The 25,816-nt window shown below is 42.9% G+C and overlaps 1 protein-coding gene across 2 annotated transcripts; it reads left to right on the forward strand.

Annotated features, from left to right (window-relative positions):
• Positions 1-10,511: 10,511 nt before the first annotated feature.
• Positions 10,512-16,534, forward strand: pnpla4 (patatin-like phospholipase domain containing 4). 2 transcript variants are annotated; one of them, XM_056301443.1, is made up of 7 exons: positions 10,512-10,660; positions 13,373-13,553; positions 13,754-13,848; positions 14,076-14,211; positions 14,620-14,685; positions 15,140-15,292; positions 15,901-16,534. In XM_056301443.1, exons 2-7 carry the CDS (start codon positions 13,374-13,376, stop codon positions 16,030-16,032), a joined length of 762 nt encoding a protein of 253 aa, XP_056157418.1. In that variant the 5' UTR covers positions 10,512-10,660; position 13,373; the 3' UTR covers positions 16,033-16,534. The 2 variants fall into 2 exon arrangements, with proteins under 2 accessions (XP_056157418.1, XP_056157419.1); XM_056301444.1 differs by having other exon boundaries at positions 13,380-13,553.
• The last annotated feature ends 9,282 nt before the right edge of the window (positions 16,535-25,816 follow it).

Consider the following 25,816-nt stretch of genomic DNA (forward strand, 5'->3'; position numbering starts at 1 on the left):
AATTTCTATCACCAGTAAAGAGGAAAGCGTTAACTGCAAATGAAAAAAAAATCCACATTTTACCCTTACAAGAAAATGGGGGAAAAGGGGATATTTTCCATGTTATTTTCTCTCTGAGATGTTTACATGGGGGGCCAGACTGTGCACTTGGCCGATTTGGGACTCTGTCGACTTCTAAGTCTGGGTGTGGAGTTGTCCAATTATAGCAAGGCCCCAAAACTTTCAACTCTTTTCTTTCAAGGAAACGGCCGCCATTCCACAGGATGATTGAGTTTCGACTCGGCTGGGGTCTAAACGTGATATGGAACACCTTGCTCTTTTTTTCTTTTCTTTTTTTTTTCTTCCTCCAGCCGAGCATCCATTCCAAGAATCACAATTGCTGTTTCCTGTCCTTCCTCCTCCAGAAGGATATCCAATTTCCCCCCCTTAAATAGTTTGTCCTCCATCTTCCTGAGGAGACACGGTGAGATTTTTAGAAAATTGTTGGGGCACTATGGGGCAACTGCTTGTTCCTGTGCACAACGCCATGCCTCTTTTTTTTCTTTTGCACACATACTTCATAATGTGAGTGGACTTAAAATAAAACCCACGCTCTCCTATGTCACTTTTGGACTTGTTTGAATTCAATATCAGGGGTAGCGCAGAGTTACAGTTGCATAATTTGTGCATTTCTGCAGGACAATAACAATTGGGTCATTTTGCTGTTGTGGGTATTGATCTTCAGTCAGTTTGGTCAGGATGTGAGGTTTCCAGCGAAATCTCAACGGAGGGCTATGCAATGGCAAAGCCTTTTCAAATGATGTGACTAATCCCTCAAAGATGCACGGTGTTATGACAGGTACATATTTGCCCTGTTTTGATAACATTGCTCTATAGTGGCCTTTGAGCGTGCCATCACCTTTACTCTCATTTCTGTCAAATCGGGTCAATTTATTTCTACTCCCTACATGCTGCCCTCATGACGTGCCCCCCGTGCATCACTCTCGGCACCCTTTTGATTGCTTCCTTCTTGCCCTATTGCCATATGAATCTATGAATCACATGTCCTTTTTCGATGCACAGGAACTATTTGATCTTTTAACAGATTTATTTTATCTGCGTGACCTTGGGTTGGCTTTCCTGCGGCAGTTACGCTCGCACGTGTATGTGTGTGTGTGTGCGAGTAAGAGGGGGCTCCTTCCTCCTCAATCCATCCATAAAAAAGCCTTCCGGCCTTTATCTGCCAGCCCGAGTACTGAGAAGTGTAATTACGCCCCTTGTTTCCGAGTCAACATAGAGACACACTGGCCGTCAGTCTCTTCCGCGGCATTGGATGTGGCCGAGATAATGTTTCCTACCTCGTTTTTTTTTCTTTTTCCGGAAAAGTGCCTCTTAATTATAACTGGGTTTGGATAATGAGTCTGATATCTGAAATTGGACTTTTCCACTTCCCTTTATCCATGACTTTCATGGACTGTGGGAAGGAAGAGCGTCTCGAACACGCTCGCTCTCCCTCGAAACAGTAATGGTCCATGGCCATCGACTTTATAGGGAACGAGTGCTAGCTCCTTTATCTGGGGAAAAGTAATTAAATCACAGCTCAATGCTAAACATCACAAGTGTGACCTCCGCAGGCGGCTCTATACTCTCTATCAGCTGAGCTGTGCTGAATGAGTTGGTTAAACATTTTTCTCTCGCACAAGTTTTAATGTTTAATTCTCGGCTCCTCCGAGCCAGCGGGACCGAGTGTGAAAACAGACTCCACCCGGGAGAATTAAATAAAGGGGACTGTGTCCCGCCAACATTATGACATTAACACAACACAAATCATTGGAGTAAATGCATTCAGTGCCATACACTATTTGCTGCTGAAAAGTCAGCAGCTACTACAAACACAGCAGCTGCTGGTGATTTTTCTAACTCAGATTTGATTAGTTATTGCATCAGTAAACTTATAGCCTCGGTCTAATGTCATTCATTAAGAGTTTCTATTTGAACGCAATGGCCTAGTTTCAAAAAAGAAAGCATGAATCACTGTCTGTCATTGTAAAAACTGATGCCTCTAGCCAGTGGCGGACTCAGGCTGTTGGAGGGCAGGGGCGAAAAAGCATAAAAAGGCCACCGGGGCTCTTTATCACATTTTGTCCACTGGAAGGGCACCCTGAAGGGAACTTAATTGGTGTGTCTGATGTCGCTGTGTTGGTGTTGCTCCTGCAACATCATAATTAATGTTGCTCCAGGACCATCATTGTAACTGACCAATCACATTGATTTTTTTTTTGTTGAGATACTTTATTGATCTCCATAGGGAAATTATGCTCTGCATTTAACCCATCCTAGCTGTGTAGCTAGGAGCAATGGGCAGCCGCCGTGCAGCACCCGGGGACCAACTCCAGTTCATCTTGCCATGCCTCGGTCAGGGACATAGACAGGAGTATTAACCCTAACATGCATGTCTTTTTTTTTACGGCGGGGGAAACCGGAGCACTGCAGACACGGGGAGACATGCATAATCCACACAGAGGACAACCTGGGATGACCCCAAAGGCTGGACAACCCCGGGGTTCGAACCCAGGACCTTTTTTTCCTCTGTTAAAGGGTTTTTTTTTTTAGGGAGTTGTTCCTTATCCAATGCGAGGGTCTAAGGACAGGATGTTGTGTTGCTGTAAAGCCACTTGAGGCAAATTTGTAATTTGTGATATTGGGCTATACAAATAAAATTGACTTGACTTGACCTTCTTGCTGTGCGGCGACAGCGCTAACCATTGCGCCATCATGCCACCACGGTGTTGTTGTGTTGTTGTGCTTTAGCGGCTCGGGGAAAAAAACAGTTGTGGGATAGGTTGTGAGTTAGCTATCGGTTCGGTTAAGGTTAGTTATCAGTTAAGGTTAGTTATCGGTTAGGTTAGTGTAAGGTTGAGGTTATGTTAGGTTAGCTATCAGTTAAGGTTAAGGTTAGCTATTGGTTAAGGTTAGGTTAAGGTTAGCTACCGGTTAATATTAGGTTAAGATTAGCTATCGGTTAAGGTTAGCTATAGGTTAACATTAGGAGAAGGTTGAGGTTGAGGTTATGCTAGGTTAGCTTTGGTATTTTTCCGGTCTTTTTCCCCGTGTCGCAAAGGCAGGACATCACAAGTTTGACGAACAGACTATCACAAGGGAATTTTGAGGCCTTCATGATGATGGCAACTGAGAAAAACATCCTGACGAAGGTTGACTCTGACGATGTGATTGACAGGGTTGCAGAGAAAAGCAAACTTCTTCATAGCTTGTTAACTGCATGAAGGTAAGACACAGTTTATCATTATAGGCTATACTGTGGCTGTGCAGTACTCTTAACATGTTTTGGTGTAGTTTCGATTATGTACTGTGGCCATCCAGTGCTCTAAATGGCTATAGCCTATATGGTTATGCGCTTGTCACAGTGCTTTGTTTTTCTACGGGTGGAGCTTCCTTTCATAGTATTGTTTACATCAGTATTGCAGAATTTAGTCTTCCTTTTGTGCTGCATAATCCAGCTGTAATTGTAATTTAATACCACTCATGTAGTGTCGGCCTCTCAGTACAAGTTTAGTCTACTCTTATCTAGCTTGTTTCTTCCCATACAAACTGTTTTACTCTCATTGATTGGTGATTGACACAAAATAACATTAGAAAATGTATTGTATTCATTTAATAATACTGAAATCCATTTATGGTCAAAGGACCATATGGTCAGATTTATGGTCAGACCAGCGGGTGTGCTCCAATTATCAGGGCATCACACTGCTCAGCCTCCCTGGGAAAGTCTATTCTAGGGTGCTGGAAAGGAGGCTCCGACTGATTGTCGAACCTCGGATCCAGGAGGAACAATGCAGATTCCATCCTGGCCGTGGAACAATGGGCCAACTCTTCAACCTTGCGGAAGTGCTAAGGGAGGCATGGGAGTTTGACCAGCCAGTCTACATGTGTTCTTTGGACTTGGAGAAGGCCGTGTACCCCAGGGCACTCTGTGGGGGCTACGGTGGGAGTATGGGGTACCGGGGCAGTTGCAATAGGCCTTCTGGTCCTTGTATAACCACAGTGAGAGCTATGGCCGCATTCTCAGCACAAAGTCAAACATGTTTTCAGTGGATGTCGGACTCCGCCAAGGTTGTCCCTTGTCTCCAATTCTGTTTGTGATATTCCCGGACAGGATCTCAAGGTGCAGCCAGGGTTAGGGGTCTGACCATTTTGGGAACCTCAGAATTGCATCCCTGCTCCTCGCATATGATGTGGTTTTGTTGGCTTCATCAGAACGCAATCTCCAGCACACACTGGGGCAGTTTGCAGTTGAGTGTGAAATGGCCGGGATGAAAGTCACCACCTCCAAGTCTGAGGCCATGGTTCTATACTAGAAAATGGTAGATTGCTCCCTCCGGCTTGGGGATGAATTGTTGCCTCAAGTAAAGTAGTTTAGTATCTCATGATCTTGTTCACAAGTGAGGGTAGGATGGAGCGAGAGATTGACAGATGGATTGGTGCAGCATCAGCAGTAATGCGGACGTTGTACCAGACCGTTGTGGCGAAGAAGGAGCTGAGCTGGGAGGCAAAGCTCTCAATTTACCAGTCAATCTTCATTCCAACCCTCATCTATGGTCATGAGCTTTGGGTAGTGACCGAAAGGGTGAGATCACGGATACAAGTGGCTGAAATGAGTTTCCTCCGTAGGGTACCTGGGCTATGCCTTAGAGATAGGGCAAGGAGCTCGGACATCTGGAGGGAGCTTGGAGTAGAGCCACTGCTCCTTCATGTCGAAAGGAACCAGTTGAGGTGGTTAGAGCATCTGATTAGGATGCCTCCTGGGCGCCTTCCTTTGGAGGTTTTCCGGGCACATCCAACTGGGGGGAGACCCCAGGATAGATCCAGAACTCACTGGAGGGACTACTTGTCCAATCTGGCCTGGGAATGCCTTGGGATGCCGCAGGAGCTGGAGGGCGTTGCTGGGGAGAGGGATGTCTGGAGTGCCCTGCTTAGCTTGCTGCCACCGTGACCGACCCAGGAGAAGCGGCTGATGATGAAATGAGATTTAGGGTAATTTATTAATTTATTTCCTCTTCAAATAACGGTGTTGACAAAAAAACAACAACTGTGTTGACTGTAAGGCATATGCTTCAGCAGTACGGGATATATTGCAACAATTAGTGATGCGTGTGTTGACCCATAACCTGCAGGTCGGGTGGGTTCGGTTAAGCTTACCAGAAAATATGACAAGTTCAGGCGGGCGGGTTGAAAAGGGACAAAGCAGTGGTCTGAGTAAGTTATAAATAACTTACAGAAACATTGCAGGCAATAAGCTAGGCTGTGCATTACTAGTCCACCTTCACTTCCCCTCTGTCACTTTCTCTCTCGAACACACACGCACGCAAGCAGCTTTTTCTTCAATTTGCAATCGTGGTTTTGGTCAATGCATGTGTTTTAAGAGTGTTGAAGCTTCACTTATGAGTTTTTCTTTAAGTGGCAACCGTAGCTTTTATTTACACCGCCAAAACTCTTCTTTCTTTCTTTTTTGGGTCAGAAAGAAGAGGCTTGTGTGTGTGCATACGTGTGTGTATGCATGTGTGTGTGTGTGTGTGTGTGTGTGTGTGTGTGTGTGTGTGTGTAGATGAGTGAGAGAGACGGAGAGAGAGAGAGAGACAGAGTTCATGTCTTTAATGAAAGGTTACATATTTTGCTGCTATTCAACAATAAAGAACCGCATTTGGAACACTTCATCTGTTTATTTAGTAGCCTAGACCCAGATGCTATTCAGCTATGATACAATAGGCTATGCCTTGCAATCAGTGTATCAATATGGGCAAACAGCCTAAAAACGAAATAGTGCAACACTGCTCACTTTGCTGTAGCCTAGGCTAAGTTTGGAGGTTTGTGGGTCAGGTCGGGTTCGGGTGGTTAACTAACGCATGTTTCAGTGGGTCGGGTGGGTGGGGGTATTAAAAAACACTGACCCGTGCATCACTAGCAACAATCCTAGTAACAGGCCTAGTATTACTTGGCTAAAGGTGCAGTCGAGGTTGGCGCTGGGTTTGGAAATAGAGCAGTCGCCTGTCAGGCCAGTATATGTTGCAAATGTCAGGGCCGTATTTTGACCCCAGTCCGTCACTGGCTGTAACCATTCGGCTACAGAGACGCTCCCACCACCCCATTGTTTAAAACATCATAAGAGAAGGGATGGACCAATACTGGTATTGAATATTGGGCAGACACCAGGCTAAAGCGGATAATCAGCGAGTATACAAGCTTCCATCCAAAATCTGACTGAAGCCTGTATTTTCTAATGTTGGAGAAAAAACTGATTCTATCTGAATCGCTTTGCCCTTTGACTGCAAGTCTGCACTGTGCAGCAGGAGAAATGGATCAGATCGGTACCCGGCTTAAAGCTTAGTTGCTGGAATCGGTTTGAGCAGTGAAAAAGTGGTATTGGTGCATCCCTACCTAAGAGTAACCGAGGGGGGAGGTCAGGTGGGTCAGTCGACCTTCCCCAAAAAACAAAAGGTTAGAAAAGTCTAACTAAAACATATTCAATGAACCAAGCAGAAGTCACCTGGGGGGCGTCCGGGTAGCATAGTGGTCTATTCCATTGCTGTCAACACAGGGATCGCCAGTTTGAATCCCCATGTTACCTCCGACTTGGTCGGGTGTCCCTACAGATACAATTGGCTGTATCTGCAGATGGGAAGCCGGATGTGGGCATGTGTCCTCGTCGCTGCACTAGCGCCTCCTGTAGTCGGTCGGGTTGCCTGTTCGGGGGTGGAGGGGGAACTGGGGGGAATAGCGTGCTCCTCCCACGTGCTACGTCCCCCTGGCGAAACTCTTCACTGTCAGGTGAAAAGAAGCAGCTGGCGACTCCACATGTATCAGAGGAGGCATGTGGTAGTCTGCAGCCCTCCCCGGATCGGCCGAGGGGGTGGAGCAGCGACCGGGATGGCTCGGAGGAGTAGGGTGATTGGCCAGGTACAATTGGGGAGAAAATCCACAAAAAAAAAGAAAAGAAAAAAAGAAGTCACGTGAAGAACAAAATAAACTCATATTTGCGACCATATGATGTTTTTAAACCTGAAATATACATTACTTGGTGATCCTTTCACTAAATTACAACTTTTAGTATGTTGTAAAATAGAGTATATCCATAGCCATAGTAGGTCAAAGGCCAGCTTGCAAAAGGCATCTTATGCTCAGAATAAAAGGGCTCACTTTTAGGGAAGACAGACCCACTACTTTTAGGCTGACAAGCCTGGCTATCAGTCAAAATCCATGCATTACTGAAACCTCCACTGCTTACATTTTGTTACTATTTGAAATGACCTGCTCCGGCTCAGGTTTCTGAATTTGTTTGGAAAACTAGCCAGACACTGGTATTCAGTGGTATTTGGTTCAGCTTTATGTCACGAATGAATGCTCCCCCTACTCTCCCATTGTGCCAATTGTGAAACTTGTCATGCTTGTGCAGCTGCACATTTGTAAAGAGCAAAAAAAAAAAAAAGTGCACAGTATAAATTATTCCTTGTGGCTACCCATGGACTGAAACCCACTCTGGAAATATATCTGCTGTTAGATTCCAGGACATGCAATATGTGTATCTGTGGCACCATGTGCATCATTACAATACAAAGGCATCATTCGAGCATTAACTGCAGCTGGTTAAGTATTTGAGTCTCTCCATGACAACAGAGAGTGATGTCCCCTCCCTCATAACCTGTTATTAAATGCCATCTCTGCTCTTTACCACAGGAAAAATAAGTATTTGCTCCCCTCCATTATTTCAACAGTCTAATGCACTTGCCTCTTCAAATGGAAATGCTCTGTTTTTCCTCCGTAGTGTGAAATAAACCTAATCCACATTAGGCTATACATAACCATGAGCAACATTAAAGAGGCAGGGAAATTTGTGCTGACATGCCAGTAAAGGAGGATTGGAGCAAAATAAAGAGAATTCCTATTGCAAAGGGTCCTTGGGAAATAAATGCTGACTCGAGTGGGAACGCAGGAAGAATTGCACCCCGGAGACGATCCTTAAGGCAGAAGAGTAACAAAGCACTGCTAATGTTAAAAGTGCAAACTAGTTTATTATCTCCGTTATTACACGATATGGCTACTCAAATCCCCTCGGGGTCGGGGGGGGGGGCTAAGTTTATTGTGGAGAATTAATTGTTGAACATAAAGCTAGTTTTGTTTACATGAACATGATCCCCATACTTAGAACTTCTTGAAATACAGCATGAGACTGGGTGGTAATTGATTCAGCATGGTGCATTTACTCAGATGACTTCTCTCATTATGTGTGACAGGTGACGGCGGCTGTGAGGTCTCGCATTTTGTTCAAAAAAGAGACCTTGGGTCTTCCTTGCCTTACCTTGCTGGGAGTCACAGAAAAGCTGGCACGACATCAGACAATTAATTGGACTTGTGTGCTTTTCAGTGTCTGTCTGGCAGCGGGAGGTTGAGGGCTGATTGAGCTGTAGTCTCGGGTGGACACCACAGTTAAACCTCATGGGCCCAATCCATCAGAGAACACGGGAGTCATTCTTTCGCAGTTGCAAAATGGTATGTTGAAATCTCAATGAAATGGCCAGAGCAGGTATTAATACTTCTTGTCCAGCTTATCCTTCAAGTATGATGATCTACACGCTTGGTGATAAGCTAATAATATCAAGCCATTCTGGTGACAAAAGGATCCAAGTGACAAAGGAAACTGTGGCAGAGTTGGCTGTGGAGTTGGTGTAATTAACTCAGGGCAGATAACTTGGTTCCATGCCCCAAATGAAGATGTGAGAGCCAGAGAGAGACAGAGACCGCTCTCTCTATTAAAGACATTTAATGAACCTTTGTTTTTAGTCTTTTTCACATGGTGTTAACTCTGGTGTCTTTAGTCGTTGTTTTAAATAAATGGGCTGTTGTGCCCTCATTGATGATCTGAGTCTGTGTCTCTGTGCCGGGGAACCCAGGTAGTGGCAGCATACTGCCACAGTGGTGGCCTGTACGGGTGCTCTGGCATGGGAAAGAGATACGGACCTGGACACTAGAAGGCACGCAAAGAAGAAAACCACCGGCTCGGGTTGCAGCATCAGGAGAAGAGAAGACCCCACTGCATCGTGGGCCGGCAGCAGCGAAGGTGGTGCTGACCCGTTGCCGAGGGACAATAGCCCATGCCCAACGCAGCCCTACCTGGCCAGCTCTCTCCATCCCCACCAGGAGCACTGGCATCTCACCCTGCGGCAAACCTTGCGGTTCATAGTTCAGCTGCCTTGCGCCAGAGGATGTGACCACCTATCTCGGTCTGCAAGGATGAACAGCGGGGAGCCGCCTTGTGGAGAGGATCAGAGGACAGTTCATCATCGAGCAGGGAGGAGTGGAGGGTTGAAGAAGACGCCTACATCAGTGGACCGCAAAGAGATTTTGCACTAGGGTTGTGCTGGTGGTGAGTCAAGTGAGTGGGGTCAACCATATGTTCCCTCAGCCCTGTGGGTTAGCTATCAAATAGGTTAGCTATCGGTTAAGGTTAGGTTAAGGTAAGCATTGGGTTAAAGTTAGGTAGAGGTTGAGGTTAAGTCGGGTTAAGGTAGGTTAGGTTACGTTTAGGTAAATTCAGTGAAATAGGGTTGAGGGAACACATAGACACCCCCCCCCCCCCAAGTGAGGTCAGAGTCCGAACGGCTAGCCAACAGACATAGTGGATCCAGCGCCCTGGACCCACCCTGAGGGAGAAGAGGAGCAGAAAGGCACTCTCTCCCTCCGAATGTGGCGGAGTGGGGTGTGGACCAGCTGCCCTGAGTTGGTGTAATTAACTCAGGACAGATAAATTGGTTCCACACCCCAAATGAAGACATGAAAGCCAAAAAACGTTCATTAAAAGTCTCTTCAACAGAGGAGGTTTTTAATGAACTTTTTTTGTGGTCTTTTTCATATAGTTTTAACTCTGGTGTTTTTAATCACTGTTTTAATAAATGGGTCTTTGTGCCCTCATTTACGATCCGTGTCCGTGTCTCTGTGCCGGGGAACCCAGGTAGTGGCAGTGTATTGCCGCAGCAATATACTTTTTTAATATTGCTCAATAAAAGAATATAAAATTTACACACACACACACACACACACACACACACACACACACACACACACACACACACACACACACACACTTTTGCTTACATGATAAATATCCGGAGGGAAAAGAACATTGACGTTTAAAACAATCAAGTTAATCAAGTTAACGTTAATTTCACTCTGAATAAACTTAAAAGAAAAAAATAAAAGTTTACACACAAAAATGTACTCTAATCATTCGGATTTGATCAGTTTTAAAAGCTTTCAAGCAAAACAAAAAGTCTGCAAAAGATCTTCTTATTGGTATCTTGTCTAAATTGGGATTATATGGTTACTTTCCTCTAACTGAAAAGAAAAAAAGAAAAAATATTTTAAAAAAAAAGAATATAAAATCCTGTGTATATGTCGCATGTCGCCAGCGGTGAGCTTTTATTTTGAAATAGACCTACCAGCGCTACACAGGAAGTGGGACGCAGGGCGATGTTATGATAATGGTGCGGTATTAAAACTGTCACTTTCTAAGGTGAAGGAGCAGCGGACGTCCAGGTTTAGCAGCGGAAAACGGCCTCTCTCTGTGGTTTTGCCCGGATGTCTACCAACCACCATGGCTAAAAGTTAAAAGGTAGAGCTCTCTTCCTCTTCGCTTTTCAGGGAACCGCCGCGGAAAGTCCAACAGGTCCGCACTGACACACATGTTCTCTGCCGGTACCGTCTACGTATTCGTTTTCAGTGTGTTAACTGAGATTTAATGACCGATACGCGGTGTTGCCTGTCTTTTAAGGGGTAAATCCCGAAATTACAATTCTGACTTATTTGTATATTATTTATATTATTTGTATACATCTGAGAGCACCGAACCGCAAAACAACAGGGTGCACTGAAAAACAACTACGTGCAAACCAGGCGAATTTCAGACTTCTGGAGTATACGTCGATATGAAGCCAATACATTAAATCCACACCCAGTACCACTCAGAAATCCCCAGGATGTGTCCTCATCAAACCAAAAGAGAGAATTCAGATATCACACTCATAAAAGAAATGGTAAACATATCGGTACTGTTAGTGCCCATCCTATTGAAAGTCTTCCTCCAAATATGTTTTTTACATATATGCTTATTTTTTTTGTACATAGATGAATATATATATTTTTGTACACAGATGAACTGTTGGTTGTCTTTTGGTTGTCACCTAACACTACTGGAATTCTGTACCACATGCATGCAGAGCTATGTACACGATCACGTGTGTGTATATTTATTTGCATGCATGTTGTATATGTGTATGCACATGTGGAGATAGATATTTGTGCTTTGGATGTGACTGTACCATGTGACTAGTATCATGTGATTTAAGATTGTACATTATGTACTGTATTGTACGTTATGATTTTAGTCTGATGAAGAACCAGTGGTGCTCGAAAAAGTCACAGTGGTGTTGGTGCAATATTAATTATAATTGCAGCCCTGCAGTGTTGCAAGCTGTTCCTTTGTTCTTTTCATTATTTCTCTCCTTTGCCATTGTGTTCTGAAATACATTCCACTGAATTCATCACTATCTTCTAAACTCGGGCATTTATCCCTAACTTTAAAAAAGCAAGGGTACTCCCTTCACACACACATACATAGAACCACAAAAAATAAAACCCTCATACCATTTTAACAGAGATGCAGCCAACCCCCAATTACTGAATATAATTTGCCTTTCACCTTAAACATCTAAAATAATGCATTAGAAGACTAAAAGCCTGTAAATTACCATTGTTATTGCACAATCCATGCCCCTCCACACACTTTTGCCTGACTAAAGTACTTTCAGAATTGTCCCATATTAGGCAAATCATACTGTTCCACTTTCCGAACCATATTTCCTAAAGCGGGACAATGGAAAATTTGATTGGAATAACAAATATACAATATGTTTACTCCATATTATATTTTTTGATTAACAAATATATAAACACATCCTGATAAAAACTACCGTGACTGTCTCATCTCATCTTCAGCCACTTTTCTGGGGTCAGGTCACGGTGGCAGCACGCTAAGTAGGGCACTCCAGACGTTCCTCTCCCCAGCAACACCCTCCAGCTCCTCCTGGGGGATCCCAAGGCGTTCCCAGGCCAGATTGGACATGTAGTCCCTCCAGCGAGTTCTGGGTCTACCCCAGGGTCTCCTCCCAGTTGGCCGTGCCCGGTAAACCTCCAAAGGAAGGCGCCCAGGAGGCATCCCAATCAGATGCCTGAACAATATCAACTGGCTCCTTTCAACGCGAAGGAGCAGCGGCTCTACTCCAAGCTCCCTCCAGATGTCCGAGCTCCTCGCCCTATCTCTAAGACTGAGCCCAGACACCCTACGGAGGAAACTCATTTCAGCCGCTTGTATCTGCGATCTCACCGTTTCGGTCACTACCCAAAGCTCATGACCACAGTAATTGAGGGTTGGACCGAAGATTGACTGGTAAAATTGAGAGCTTTGCCTTCCGGCTCAGCTCCTTCTTCGCCACAACGGTCCGGTACAACGTCAGCATTGCTGCTGATGCTGCACCGATCCGTCTGTTAATCTCCCGCTCCATCCTACCCTCACTCGTGAACAAGACCCTGAGATACTTGAACTCTCCACTTGGGGCAGCAACTCAACATGATTGTTTTATTTATAAAAAAAAGTCTACCCTTAAGCGTGGTATTCACACAGGTGCTTCCTGTTTGAAAATTGCTCCACCCTAACCTATGATTGGACATCTAAGACGTCATGTGATTTTGATCACATGACATCACAGCTTGCGTTAACCCATTTGTGTTGACTTTCATTTGCTTGAAGAAGACCTACACCCACTGGAGTTAAGGTGTCCCATATTAATTAGGCAGTGTCCTAGATAACAGCAATTCACCTCCTGTTAATGTCATTTCACTGTCATTGTATGAATCCCAATCAGGGCAGGGCAATAGTACATTGAAATTATCGTTTACTGTCTTTCACTGGTATTGTATCGGAATTAAATTCAAACAACATCATATCATGATACACAATTTTGTTATCTAAATCAATGATGATGACAATCTGGGCTTTGACCTAAAATTTCTTACAAAATGAGTTCTGAAGTATTTGAGGGAGTATTACTTGAAAAGGAGTCTTGGTTTGATATTATACTTTACATTGCCAAACAGTTAAATGTGATGAACCTTAGTTGGAGTCTTAAACATGGTACTTTTATGTATGTAAGCACATATGGTGATATGTTATCGTGTAAAATTCCATGTGAATATCGTGATAATATTTTCTGTATCACCCAGCACTAATCCCAACTAATTATTTGTATTTTCTCTCTGCCACTGTGAGAATGAAGGTGTTGAACCTGTCTTTTGCTGCATGTGGCTTCCTGGGCATCTATCACCTCGGGGCTGCAGGGGCCATCCTCCAACATGGGGCCAGGCTCCTCCAATCCCTCAGAGCTTGTGCTGGGGCTTCAGCCGGGGCCTTGGTAGCTGCAGTCATGGTTACAGCTCCGGACAAACTAGAGGTAAAAAACAAAACAAGAAAAAAAAAGCCATTTCATGCACAAGTTATGCAGTACTCAGTATGAAGCAATGAGGCAGTGTCTGACTGTGTATAGCTGTCCAGCCTCAGACGCTGTGATTCAATATGACGTTATAAGCTGGAAGGGGGATTTGCAATGAGTCGTGATGGCACTGCAGATATCTTCATTTTGCTCCTTGACAGCACTGCAAAGAGTTCACCTACAAATTTGCAGATGATGTGAGAAAGCAGAGGTTTGGAGCTGTCACACCAGGCTACGACTTCATGCACAGGCTGAGGTATTCGCCGACACTATGCATGCCCTACTGTGGGGCAAAAGCAAATATCCGTGTTGTATAATATAGTAATAACAAAATGTCAGATCTGCCTGACTGTGCTTTGGTCTCGATCCAGCAGATTGTATCATAATTATATGTCATCCTAAAAGCCCCTCTTATTTATGCCGCCCAGCGGCACGGTTATTAAAATCTTGACAAATGAGCATCTGTCGCTGCCTGCTTTCTAGAGAGGGGATAGAGGAGATTCTGCCCAGTGATGCCCACAGTATCGTGGCTGGCCGCCTTCACATCTCCATGACACATTCTAAAAGCGGCAAAAACAGCATTGTGACCAGATTTGCATCAAGGGAGGAGCTCATAAAGGTAGAAAGCCAACAAAATTCTAAGCCACATCTCTTTTCCCCCCACGTTAAAGAATGTCTTTTTAATAGAAAACAAAGTTGTTAAATATTGATGATTGCTTTATTCCTGTGTACCCAATCTACCGCCTGGTTTAGGTTTCATTGGTCTCATTCACTCCATCCACAAAAATTACTCTCAAAGCGTGATATTTTTTTTAACTCAGCTTTTCTAAATAGTGCCATTAATATGGATTGCAAGTCTACAACTTGAGTTCTGAGTCTCCCCCACTTCACAGTGCTTCTTTTTTTTCTTCCACTGTTAGTGATGTTGGATGCTGAGGTGGTAAAAGGTCCAGCAATATTAAGCTTCATATGGTTCTGGCCCAGAGAGGGTTTTGCTGACATGATTTCATTTTGTTCTTCTCTTAAGGCTCTCCTGGCCAGTAGTTTTGTGCCTGTTTATGCTGGAGTTCAACCTGTGGACTTCCAAGGAGAGGTATTGGTCTCCTTTTGTGATCTCATGCACAATGACTGAAGCTCTTGCATTAGTCCTTCCCAAACCTTTCTTTTCACAATTGGTACCATGAATGCAGGGTTTTACAGAATCATCTGGTTGCAGAAAAAGTTGCAAAATTCTTTGGAAGTGTTGCCCATGAAAAACAAGACAGGTATTCAGCTCTGTACACAGCATCCTAATTTGATTTTGTATTTTATTTCCTCTTTGACTGAAAAATGTCTCCAGGAATAAGCCTTAAAGAAAGAAATCCGCTTCTGCTTTTGGATTTTACTCGACTTCTCTATTGCGTTTCTTGACTGAAAAATTGCAAGGCTGTTTGTTTGCCACTGAATAAACATGAACTTCTTTTCCGTTTTCCCCCAAATGCCTCTGACCTTTTAAATCCTCATACCGTTTGTGCCCGTCTGGGGACTATATGGCCTTGTCTCATCAGAAATGGATCGATGGAGGGTTCACCAACAGCCTACCCATTCTGCCAGAGGGACGCACCGTTACCGTATCCCCTTTTGCTGGGCCGCAGGATGTGTGCCCCATCCATAGAGGGCGCTCCGAACGCCATCTCCGACTTGCTAATATGAACATAATGGTGAGTGTTTGGTCCATATGTTAATTGTATTAACAGTCGAATTTTTGTTTTTTCATCTTTGTGTAAATAACAGCTTGACTGTACTTACTAGATGACAGCTTATATGCCAATTCTAGTAGGTTATTTGGGCAGCATGGTGGCCCAGTGGTTAGCGCTGCCACCTCACAGCAAGAAGGTCCTGGATTTGAATCCCGGGGTTGTCCGACCTTGGGGGTCATCCCAGGTCGTCCTCTGTGTGGCGTTTGCATGTTCTCCCCATGTCTGTGGTGGGTTTTCTCCGGGTGCTCTGGTTTCCCCCTCCATCAAAAAGACGTGCATGTTAGGGTTAATACTCCTGTCAGTGCCCCTGACGAGGCATGGCAAGACAAACTGGAGTTGGTCCCCGGGTGCTGCCCACTGTGCCTAGCTACACAGCTAGGATGGGTTAAATGCAGAGTGCAATTTCCCCACAGGGATCAATTAAGTATCTCAAAATCCAAAAAAAATGAAAAATAAAACAAAATAAAAATTCAGCACAGAATGATTGTCATTGGCTTTTTATGAGACTTCTTCTGAGTTAGGCCACACCGTGTTCCTTCAGTTATTTTTGTATTCTCTTTTTTCCTTAGCTTTCCATTGACAACATCATAAGGCTGAACCAGGCCCTGTTCCCACCATCGACGAGCCGTATGCACATGTTATGTCAGGAGGGCTTTGATGATGCAGTCAGGTTTTTGAAGAAAGAGGCCTGGATGTGTTAAGCTCTGGGTTAAGTGTGTTGATTTATAGTATTTATGTAACATGTAACTTTAACAGTATTGGTTTTTTTTGGGGGGGGGGGTTGTGCAAATTAAATTCCAAGAAAAATGGCTGGTAAAGTTCTTCTAAGTTGTTGAATCAATAGACAGTTAAAGCTAAAATTCAGAGGATTGTTGTTTTGTTTTACCTACTAATGCCCGAGTGTATTTTGAAACTGGTTATTGCATTGGTTTTTGGCCTCCAACCTCATTTCTGAAGTAGAGTTGCCATTGCTCCTTTGTCAACACTTTTTTTCACTGTTCACCAAAATAATGTGGTTGAATTATATAGTGGAAAAGATCTTTTGCGCTTGGTCTACCAGCTCTTCTTTTGTTAGCCACAACAACTTTGCTTTTTCCTCAAACTTGCGAAACAACTGCCTTAGTCTTTGGCTGCTATGGTGAACACAACACATGATGCGCTGTAATTGTTTTACTCTGAAAAGTATTCATTAAAATGAGTCATTCCACAAAAAAAAGCATTTATAATTTGGTTATTTGTGGGTCAGCTATCGTCTTAAATGTGCCGGTAATAGAATCAAAAAGAATATTTGTTTGGATGTAAATCTTCAGGATTGTACTGTAGCTTTAATGCAGTATAGAACAGAAAAAAATGTCTTTATGCATGCTCAATAATCAAGGTAAGGAAATCACAAAGTTGAATCGGTTCATCTGGACACGTTTATTTTCTCAATAAACGGTGTGTCTAGATGAAGTGATTCAACTTTATGTGAACAGAAAAAAATGGTTTCTTGAATTTTGTCATGACTTGAAAGTTGTCATCCTGCACTGAAAAGGAAGGTCTTTAGTTTGGTTTTAAAAGATAAAAGTGTTAGAGCCAGTCTTGAGGTCACCAGGCAAACTGTTCCATATTTATGGTGCATAGATGCTGAATGCAATCTCACCAGACTTTGAAAATACTTTAGGTACATGGAGGAGATTTCTACCTTGTGACTGGAGAGATCTGGTGGGATTGTAAACTGACAGCACATCTGAAATGTACTGAGCAGCCAGACCCGCGAGTTCTTTGTAAACCAAGAGGGGTTTTGAATTGTCTTCTGAAAGCAACAGGTCGCAAATTAAGTTTTCAGAAGACTGGCGTTACGTTGTCTAATTTTTGATTTTTGGGGTTTGTTTTTTTTTTTGTCCTGGTTAGACATCGTGCAGCTGAGTTCTGGATAAATTATAATCTATGGACTGTTTGCTCAGGAAGACCAGAAAACAGAGAACTGCAATAGTCCAGCCTACTCATGACAAATGCAAGGTTGCGTTTCTCTGAGTCAGACTAGGAGAGAAAACCTCTCATTTTGGAAATGTTTCCGAGTTGGAAAAAGGAAACCTTGGTGATGCCGTTGATATGATCCTTAAAACTGAGTTTCAACATCCATGGTTTTTAATCTTTTCACTGGTTTTAGTGATCTGGACTCCAGGTATTCTCAGACCAGTTATCTCTGGGTTTTAGCCCCCACAACCAGGATCTCAGTTTTCTCCGTGTTCAGCTGAAGGACATTTGCCACTGTCCAGCGATAGATTTCTTCCAAGCAGCTGACTAGGGAGTTTATGGGTTGGAAATAATCAGTGGATAATGAGATGAGAAGCTGTGAATCATCGGCATAATTATGGTAACTAATGTTATGTTTGCTGATAATGTAGCCAAGGGTGAGCATATATAAATTGAAGAGAATACCCAGGATGGAGCCTTGTGGGACCCCACACACTAATTCGTGTCTGTTGGACTGGGAGTCACCAAGTGTTACTATGAAATTACAGTTATGCAGGTAGGATTCAAACCACGGGAGAACCGTGTCAGACAGACCCATCCGATTTGATCTGTGTATCATTCGTTAATTTGTTTTTCAAAATAAAAACAACAAAAAAAGCCACTTGTTTTTCAATTTTCGTTTCCAAAACCAAAATGAAAAAACAGATAACAGCTCATTTTCCAATTTCCAATTTTGTGCTCAAATCACAAATGGATAACAAGCACTCATATTCCATTTTGGGTTTTTCATCGGACACAAGTGGCGTGACCCAGAAGTGACTGTTACTCGCAGAAGACAGTAAAAAAAAAAACCCACAGAAACAATAGCTTTGATATCATGGGCGAGAGAGCTTTTTGAGAGTGGGAGAATGCATGTCGGGATTTCAACTGCACTGCAGCAGTTAGGTGTCCTGAGATGCTCAGAAATGTCAGTCAGAGGGTTCTGTATTCAGTACCAGCTTAGGCGAAAAAAGACATGCATCAGACGCAGAACTGGAAATGACAATTATCTCACCAGAAGACAAGTTTTCATATTTCAACATCAACAAACACATATCTTCATATTCATGGTTGAATGCAGTTGGATTGTGTTCTTTTGAGTGTTCATAGTTGAGGTGTGTATCCTAGCAACCCAACTGTCTAAAGTGTTGAAGCACCGTTTAAGTTTAGATTGTGTTTACTTTCATAAAAGTTTGAGGTTGAAGCAGATGCCTGAGCATATTAAGCCTACCATAGGACTGTTCATCTTTTGCACTCACTCCTCTCAGCATCGTTTGAATATTTACAGGCAATAATTCCTACATTGTGCCTCATTTGCAAGTTCATAATTTACCATATTATGCTATTTATAATTCTATAAACAATACATTAAGCTTTACCATAACTTACAGCAATAAACAAGTGTTGTTAGGTTACTGTTAAATTTGTGTCTTGACAGATGGGCCCAGCTTATGGATGAAAGTTCACGACAGGATACCGGTCATCAATGGGAGTTAGAGCAGGAGAACGTCGAGTGGGAAGAATTCTCAGAGGTGCCCCAGCTATATAACGAGTTGGGTCCCCAGGTAAGTTACCTACACTAATAATTAGCATTCCATGCATGTATGAAGTTTGTAAATTCTGTGAACGTTTGAGCTAATTTCAACATTGACTCAACTTTGTATTGATTGAATTATGATTGTTTTAAGGAGCACGTAATCTAAACCCAGTTCCTTACTATGTGGACTATATGGGCCACAAACTCCACATTAGACCAGAATGAGAAGCTGGGAATATTTGCTGTGACACACATCTTGGCTATTGATGGCTTCAGCAGCAAAACTTGCTGAAGTCACAATGCCAGTGAAGAAGAACCTTCTTATTAATGAGGAAGTTTACAGGCAAGTTCGTTCAAGGTTAAAACCGTAGAAAATAATGGGCATTAAGTGGGATTATTATACATCATTATTATTATTATATTAGAATCGGCCGTAAGGGTCAATATGTCAATAAAAAAAAAGGATCGCTGTATTTCTGTTGTAATTACTCCATGCATTTCAATGTGAAATGAATGTCGTATCTGTCCATCCATATAATATGTATAACAATCTAAACATTGCTTTATTACAGAGCAGCAGTTACCAGCAACGGTGTGTGGGCAACTCAGAGTAGATCATGGCAGGGAGTTTTACTTGACCCTGTATATATACGTATATGCAAGAGAAACTGTGTCAACACAGACATAACATCAACAGGCAACCTTATGTGCAGACAACTTCTTCAAGGGTGAATTTTGTCCTACTAATCACATATGGTAAATGGCGGCATGGCTCAGGAGGGAGACTGGGTCGTCTAGTAATCGGAAGGTTCCTGGTTCGATCCCCGGCTTCTCCAGAGAGCATGTCGAAGTGTCCTTCAGCAAGACACTGAACCCTACCTGCTCCTGATGAGCAGGTTGGCTCCTGGCATGGCAGCCTCTGCCATCAATGTATGAATGAGTGAATGTGAGGAATACACTTTAAAGTGCTTTTAGCGGTCGGCAAACTAGAAAAGTGCTTTATACAAATGCAGTCCATTATCATATATAAAGATAATTAACTTGTAAAGATGGGCTAAAAGCATTTCCAGTGAAAATAATTTTTTTAATTTCCTTACCAAAAATATTGTGTGACCTGTCAGTGTTTCTAATCAGTCTTACAGATTTTCTTGTGTCCAAACAGTATCTTCCGTTTGGAAAGAATTTGGCCAGAGGTTGATAATCAGGTGAACTATCCACTGAAACAGGCCTTGGTTTACCTGCTGGACCAAGAGTTACTCAATATGCAGGATAACGTAACCAAATTTTGTCTCCAACCTGGCAGGTCGAGGAAGCCAAATTGGACTTGGCAGAGTTGTGCAGTCTGGACTGCTCATAGGATACCAGGTATGTTAGTACATGTAGGTATAAAGCTTTACAACAACTGACAAGATTGTGTCTGAAACTAAAAATATTCTTTACCCACATGGCATTTTAGGCAGAGGGACACCAAACCAACTTGCAGCTCGTGGCTGTCCAGCAAGAATTTCCATGGCGCTGCTGCCCAATGTTGCTGAGGCAGCAAACATGTTCGAGCGGGATTTGGGGCCCTCCCCGACTTGGGTGTCTGCCTTGGGATCTGACCCATTTTCGTCAGAGGAAGATAGATGTCATGCAGAGCAGCTGTTTGGAGACAGCTTCCAAGACATGTCTCTTCTTTTTGATGAGTGGTTAACAATGACCAGAGTTTTTCAGGAGGCACTGTTCCACTGTTTTACCTACACATATGGCTGATAGTTCATACTTAGTATAGGTACATATTTGTATATGTATATTAATCTAGATTTTTTTTTAATTTATGACCATCTGCACATTTGGTTGACTGCTGTGTGATTCTTTGTGTCTGCTTTGGTGAGTACTCACCTCTGGGTAGGATTTTTTTTTTAAATCATTACACATGACAAAAACTGATGAGTGCCTAAATTTTTGTGAAATTTTTATCTTTTGTTGTATTATAAGCTCAACTGCACTTGAATAAATACCAAGTTTGTTCAGAACACTGTTTCTTTTAATGTCAAAAATTCAAGTATATCAAGCATAAAACACATGGAAACTCTATACCAAATGTCACAGAAAGCTGAATCGGTTCATCTGGACACGTTTATGGAGACGAACGTTTCATCACTCATCTAAGTGACCTCTTCAGTCTCAACTGACTATATTGTTTATAAGGGTGGGGATACCTGCCGTCAGTTGAGACTGAAGAGGTCACTTAGAGGTGTGATGAAACGTATCTGTCAATAAACGTTGTGTCCAGATGAACTGATTCAACTTTGTGATTTTCTTACCTGGATTATTCAGCATGCAGACACCTTTACCAAATGCCATAATTTAACATTGCAACACATAAGTTAACACAATATTAGACCGCACCGGTGCTTTAAACATAAATACATAAAAACAATGCTATTAAGAACTGTATAAGCAGACAAACAGTTGTGGCCACCATTGTGACGAGAACATACTGCAAGAGTAGCTTTTCCAGTGGTGCCAATGCTTCAGAGAGTCCAGTCACTTTGTGGATGCTGTTCTCCAAATCCACTGCATGACACTTGGCAGTAAGTGTGGGCACTGTTCCACTCCGCAGTGCATCCCCTACAACCAATCAGGTTTCTGCAGCAGGTTGAAAAAGACGGGCTTATCTAAAGGACCTGTAAGTAATAAATAAATAAATAAATCCACAGTGCTTTATAGTTATTTTCATTGTGTAAAGTTAGTAGCTGATCTAGCAGCAAAAAAAAAAAGTTTCCCTACCACATTATTTCTTTTGTAGGAAAACACTAAACTGTAGACTATGAAACACTTCTTTTGAGCTATTACCCTGTATTAGGACCAAGAGATACAAGGCTTCCTTTGTCCCCACTGCCATCCAATTGTTAAATGGTAGATAGTATTAATCTGTTGTCTGCAGATCGCTTGTTTTCCTTGGTCTGTATATTTGAACTCCTTTGGTTCGCCTTGCCCACTATGTCCTGTTGTCAATTCTGCCTTGGTGTTTGTATGTTCTGTTTTTGTGTGAGAGTTTTATTATACTGGCTGGCAACTAATTTCCCTGTTAGGGACAATAAAGATACTTTGTCTTTGACTTCACAACAGTTGCAACGCTGTTTTCTGTTGCAAATTCTTAACTGCTGAAGCAGCTGCACAAAGAAACCCTCTTGCATCTATCTGCATTTGGCCAAAATCAACATATACACTCACCGGCCACTTTATTAGGCACACCCGTCCAACTGCTCATTAACGCAAATTTCTAATCAGCCAATCACATGGCAGCAACTCAATGCATTTAGGCATGTAGACATGGTCAAGACGATCTGCTGCAGTTCAAACCGAGCATCAGAATGGGGAAGAAAGGTGATTTAAGTGACTTTGAACGTGGCATGGTTGTTGGTGCCAGACAGGCTGGTCTGAGCATTTCAGAAACTGCTGATCTACTGGGATTTTCACGCACAACCATCTCTAGGGTTTACAGAGAATGGTCCGAAAAAGAGAAAATATCCAGTGAGCGGCAGTTCTGTGGGCGAAAATGCCTTGTTGATGCCAGAGGTCAGAGGAGAATGGCCAGACTGGTTCGAGCTGACAGAAAGGCAACAGTAACTCAAATAACCACTCATTACAACCGAGGTATGCAGAAGAGCATCTCTGAACGCACAACACGTCGAACCTTGAGGCAGATGGGCTACAGCAGCAGAAGACCACACCGGGTGCCACTCCTGTCAGCTAAGAACAGGAAACTGAGGCTACAATTCGCACAGGCTCACGAAAATTGGACAATAGAAGATTGGAAAAACGTTGCCTGGTCTGATGAGTCTCGATTTCCGCTGCAACATTCGGATGGTAGGGTCAGAATTTGGCGTCAACAACATGAAAGCATGGATCCATCCTGCCTTGTATCAACGGTTCAGGCTGGTGGTGGTGGTGTAATGGTGTGGGGGATATTTTCTTGGCACACTTTGGGCCCCGTAGTACCAATTGAGCATCGTGTCAACGCCACAGCCTACCTGAGTATTGTTGCTGACCATGTCCATCCCTTTATGACCACAGTGTTCCCATCTTCTGATGGCTACTTCCAGCAGGATAACGCGCCATGTCATAAAGCTCGAATCATCTCAGACTGGTTTCTTGAACATGACAATGAGTTCACTGTACTCAAATGGCCTCCACAGTCACCAGATCTCAATCCAATAGAGCACCTTTGGGATGTAGTGGACCGGGAGATTCGCATCATGGATGTGCAGCCGACAAATCTGCAGCAACTGCGTGATGCTATCATGTCAATATGGACCAAACTCTCTGAGGAATGTTTCCAGTACCTTGTTGAATCTATGCCACGAAGGATTAAGGCAGTTCTGAAGGCAAAAGGGGGTCCAACCCGGTACTAGCAAGGTGTACCTAATAAAGTGGCCAGTGAGTGTAAGTGGCTAATGCCATGTATTGAATAATTTGACATTTAAGTATTTTAAAAAAAATCTAAATCATTAAATCTAAGCTGAAAGATATTATGCAGTCATTAAAAACAAAAATGTTCACAGTAAAGTGGATATGTATCCCAACAACATGGTCTAAATTCATTCATTATCCAAACCGTTTATCCTTACTCATGGTCTCGGGATGCAGGAGCCTATCCCAGCAGGAAACCCACACAGACACAGGGAGAATATGCAAACTCCACACAGAGGACGACCCGGGACGACCCCCCAGGTTGGACTACCCCGGGGCCCGAACCTAGGACCTTGCTTTGAGGAGACCACGCTAACCACTGCGCCACCGTGCCGCAATGATCTAAATGTTATATAAAACATAAACTAAAGTGGTGTGAATAAATATTCGGCACCCTAACATTTGTGATGAGTAGAGCATTGAGTGTTATGGGTGGCTGGTGACCAGTCCCAGCACACATTGGACTGGTCACAAGTCAAGAGACAAAAATGACACTTGGACAAACAAATACATTTTATCTTTGTACTAAACATGGTGCTTCGGCACAAATCTGACACTTGTAATCCTGACAAAAGCCTAAAACGTGGTTTTCCCTGTTGCATCACTACTGTGACTGACTGGTGACCAGTCCAGTGCGTGTTAAGACCAGTTAACATCCATCCAAAACCTTGTACAGCGTAACTACCACACATTTTCCTGTGATACTGGTAAGGTAGCATGACTGGGAAGCTACAAAATTAATTTCAATGTGTAAATTTTTTTTATTTTGATATACTTTATTAATCCCCCTGAGGAAATTCATGCTCTGCATTTAACCCATCCTAGCTGTGTAGCTAGGAGCAGTGGTCAGCTGCCGTGCGGCACCCAGGGACCAACTCCAGCTCATCTTGCCATGCCTCGGTCAGGGACACAGACAGGAGGTACTAACCCTATGTCTTTTTGAAGGTGGGGGAAATTGGAGCACCCAGAGAAAACCCACCGTAGACACGGGGAGAACATGCAAACGCTACACAAAGAACGACCTGGGATGACCCCCAAGGTTGGACAACCCTGGGATTCGAACTCAGGACCTTCTTGCTGTGAGGCGACAGCCACTATGCCACCATATCTGATGTGATCTTATGTTGTACAGTGAAAAAGGAAGCCAACTCTAAAAACTGTATTAAGATGGCCACATATAAAGAAAATCCACCCAGCGTTTGAGATCTATTAGAACACACACGAACATACAGAGAAGCGTAGTGTGCAGTGCCGCTTATCTGTCATGATGTCTGCCCATTGAGGCGTAGTAGATAATTCGTTTAAAACATTACCAACCTTTGCAGACAAGACAGCCGAAGACAGCTCTTCAGGAAGCCACTTCAGCCTCTGAAAGCATCAGTGTTGTCGTCATTGTGGAAAGTGCAAATCCTCTCAACTCCTTGATCATCTTCGACAGTTCTTTTAGTCCCCAGGCTTCCTTGACAACCTCTTCCGACATCGGCTACAACCGCTTTGAGGCCAGTATCATCACTTTGACTAGAAAACGTTAATTTACATTAAATTTGATCTTAATTACTTCATACACAGCCACGGTAAAAAAAAAAAAATCGTTGTAGCCTTGCTGGCATTATGTAGTCCAAAAGAAATGCCAATTTAATCCTACTTCGTGAATGAAATCGTGGAAATAATTTATACAGCTGACTTGCTCTGAATGTCCTGTAATTTAGTGAATAAAAATCCACCTACAGTTTCTTCCGTATATAAATAGACAAGTGTTAATTCAATTTATTATAATGTCAGGTCAATTCAAAATAGAGAGGACATTATTGGGATACATCTTTTACATGAAGCAGTTTCCAAAGCTGTAAAACCTTGCTTTCTGTTTAGGACAAAGAGCGCCTCTATTTGAACGCTTGTTTTATCTTGTATGTACATGGGTATCTATTTCAAAAAATAATTTTAAGTACATTAATCTAACTAACGAACAAAAGTTAAATAAGAAGACCAAGGAAATGATGGAGACCAGAGAGAGGAGGACATGAGGAGGGTTGAACTGGTCAGACAGAAAGCTATGGAAGGTAAAAAAAAAATAAAAAATCTGCTGTGGTGACCCCTGGAACAGGGAACAAGCTGAAAGAAGAAGAATCCAACTAACAAACTGTTGCCCCAACACTCTCAATTGTCAAGAAAAAATCTTCACAAATTTATGAGGGATGTATTGTTAAGATTTTAACGGTACTACTCCTCTTACCGATACTGCTTATTGATCCGTGCTTTAACGATACCTCTTACCGGTTTTTGTTATTTTTTTTAAGTGAAAAAAAATTAAGAAGAGAATTAACATTGCTTTATTTTCTCATGTCTGGACAGAGCGTTACTTTTAATCATTAATTCATGCCTGCATAATTTAGTTAACTCCTTGTGGGCTGTAGGCTGCTAGCATACATAACATACCTGAGGTCGATGGGCCAACGAGAGATGAACTATGAGCTAGGCAATCAAACTGCATT

This window comes from Lampris incognitus, chromosome 21, assembly GCF_029633865.1.
Source record: "Lampris incognitus isolate fLamInc1 chromosome 21, fLamInc1.hap2, whole genome shotgun sequence".
NCBI lineage: Eukaryota > Metazoa > Chordata > Actinopteri > Lampriformes > Lampridae > Lampris > Lampris incognitus.

Bases quoted from the DNA above. Each gene is read 5' to 3' on its own strand.
- pnpla4 (XM_056301443.1), top strand. From the start codon at position 13,374: ATGAAGGTGTTGAACCTGTCTTTTGCTGCATGTGGCTTCCTGGGCATC. The intron at 14,212-14,619 runs GTAGAAAGCCAA...TCTTCTCTTAAG, and splicing joins CAAGGGAGGAGCTCATAAAG to GCTCTCCTGGCCAGTAGTTT. The intron at 15,293-15,900 runs GTGAGTGTTTGG...TTTTTTCCTTAG, and splicing joins TTGCTAATATGAACATAATG to CTTTCCATTGACAACATCAT.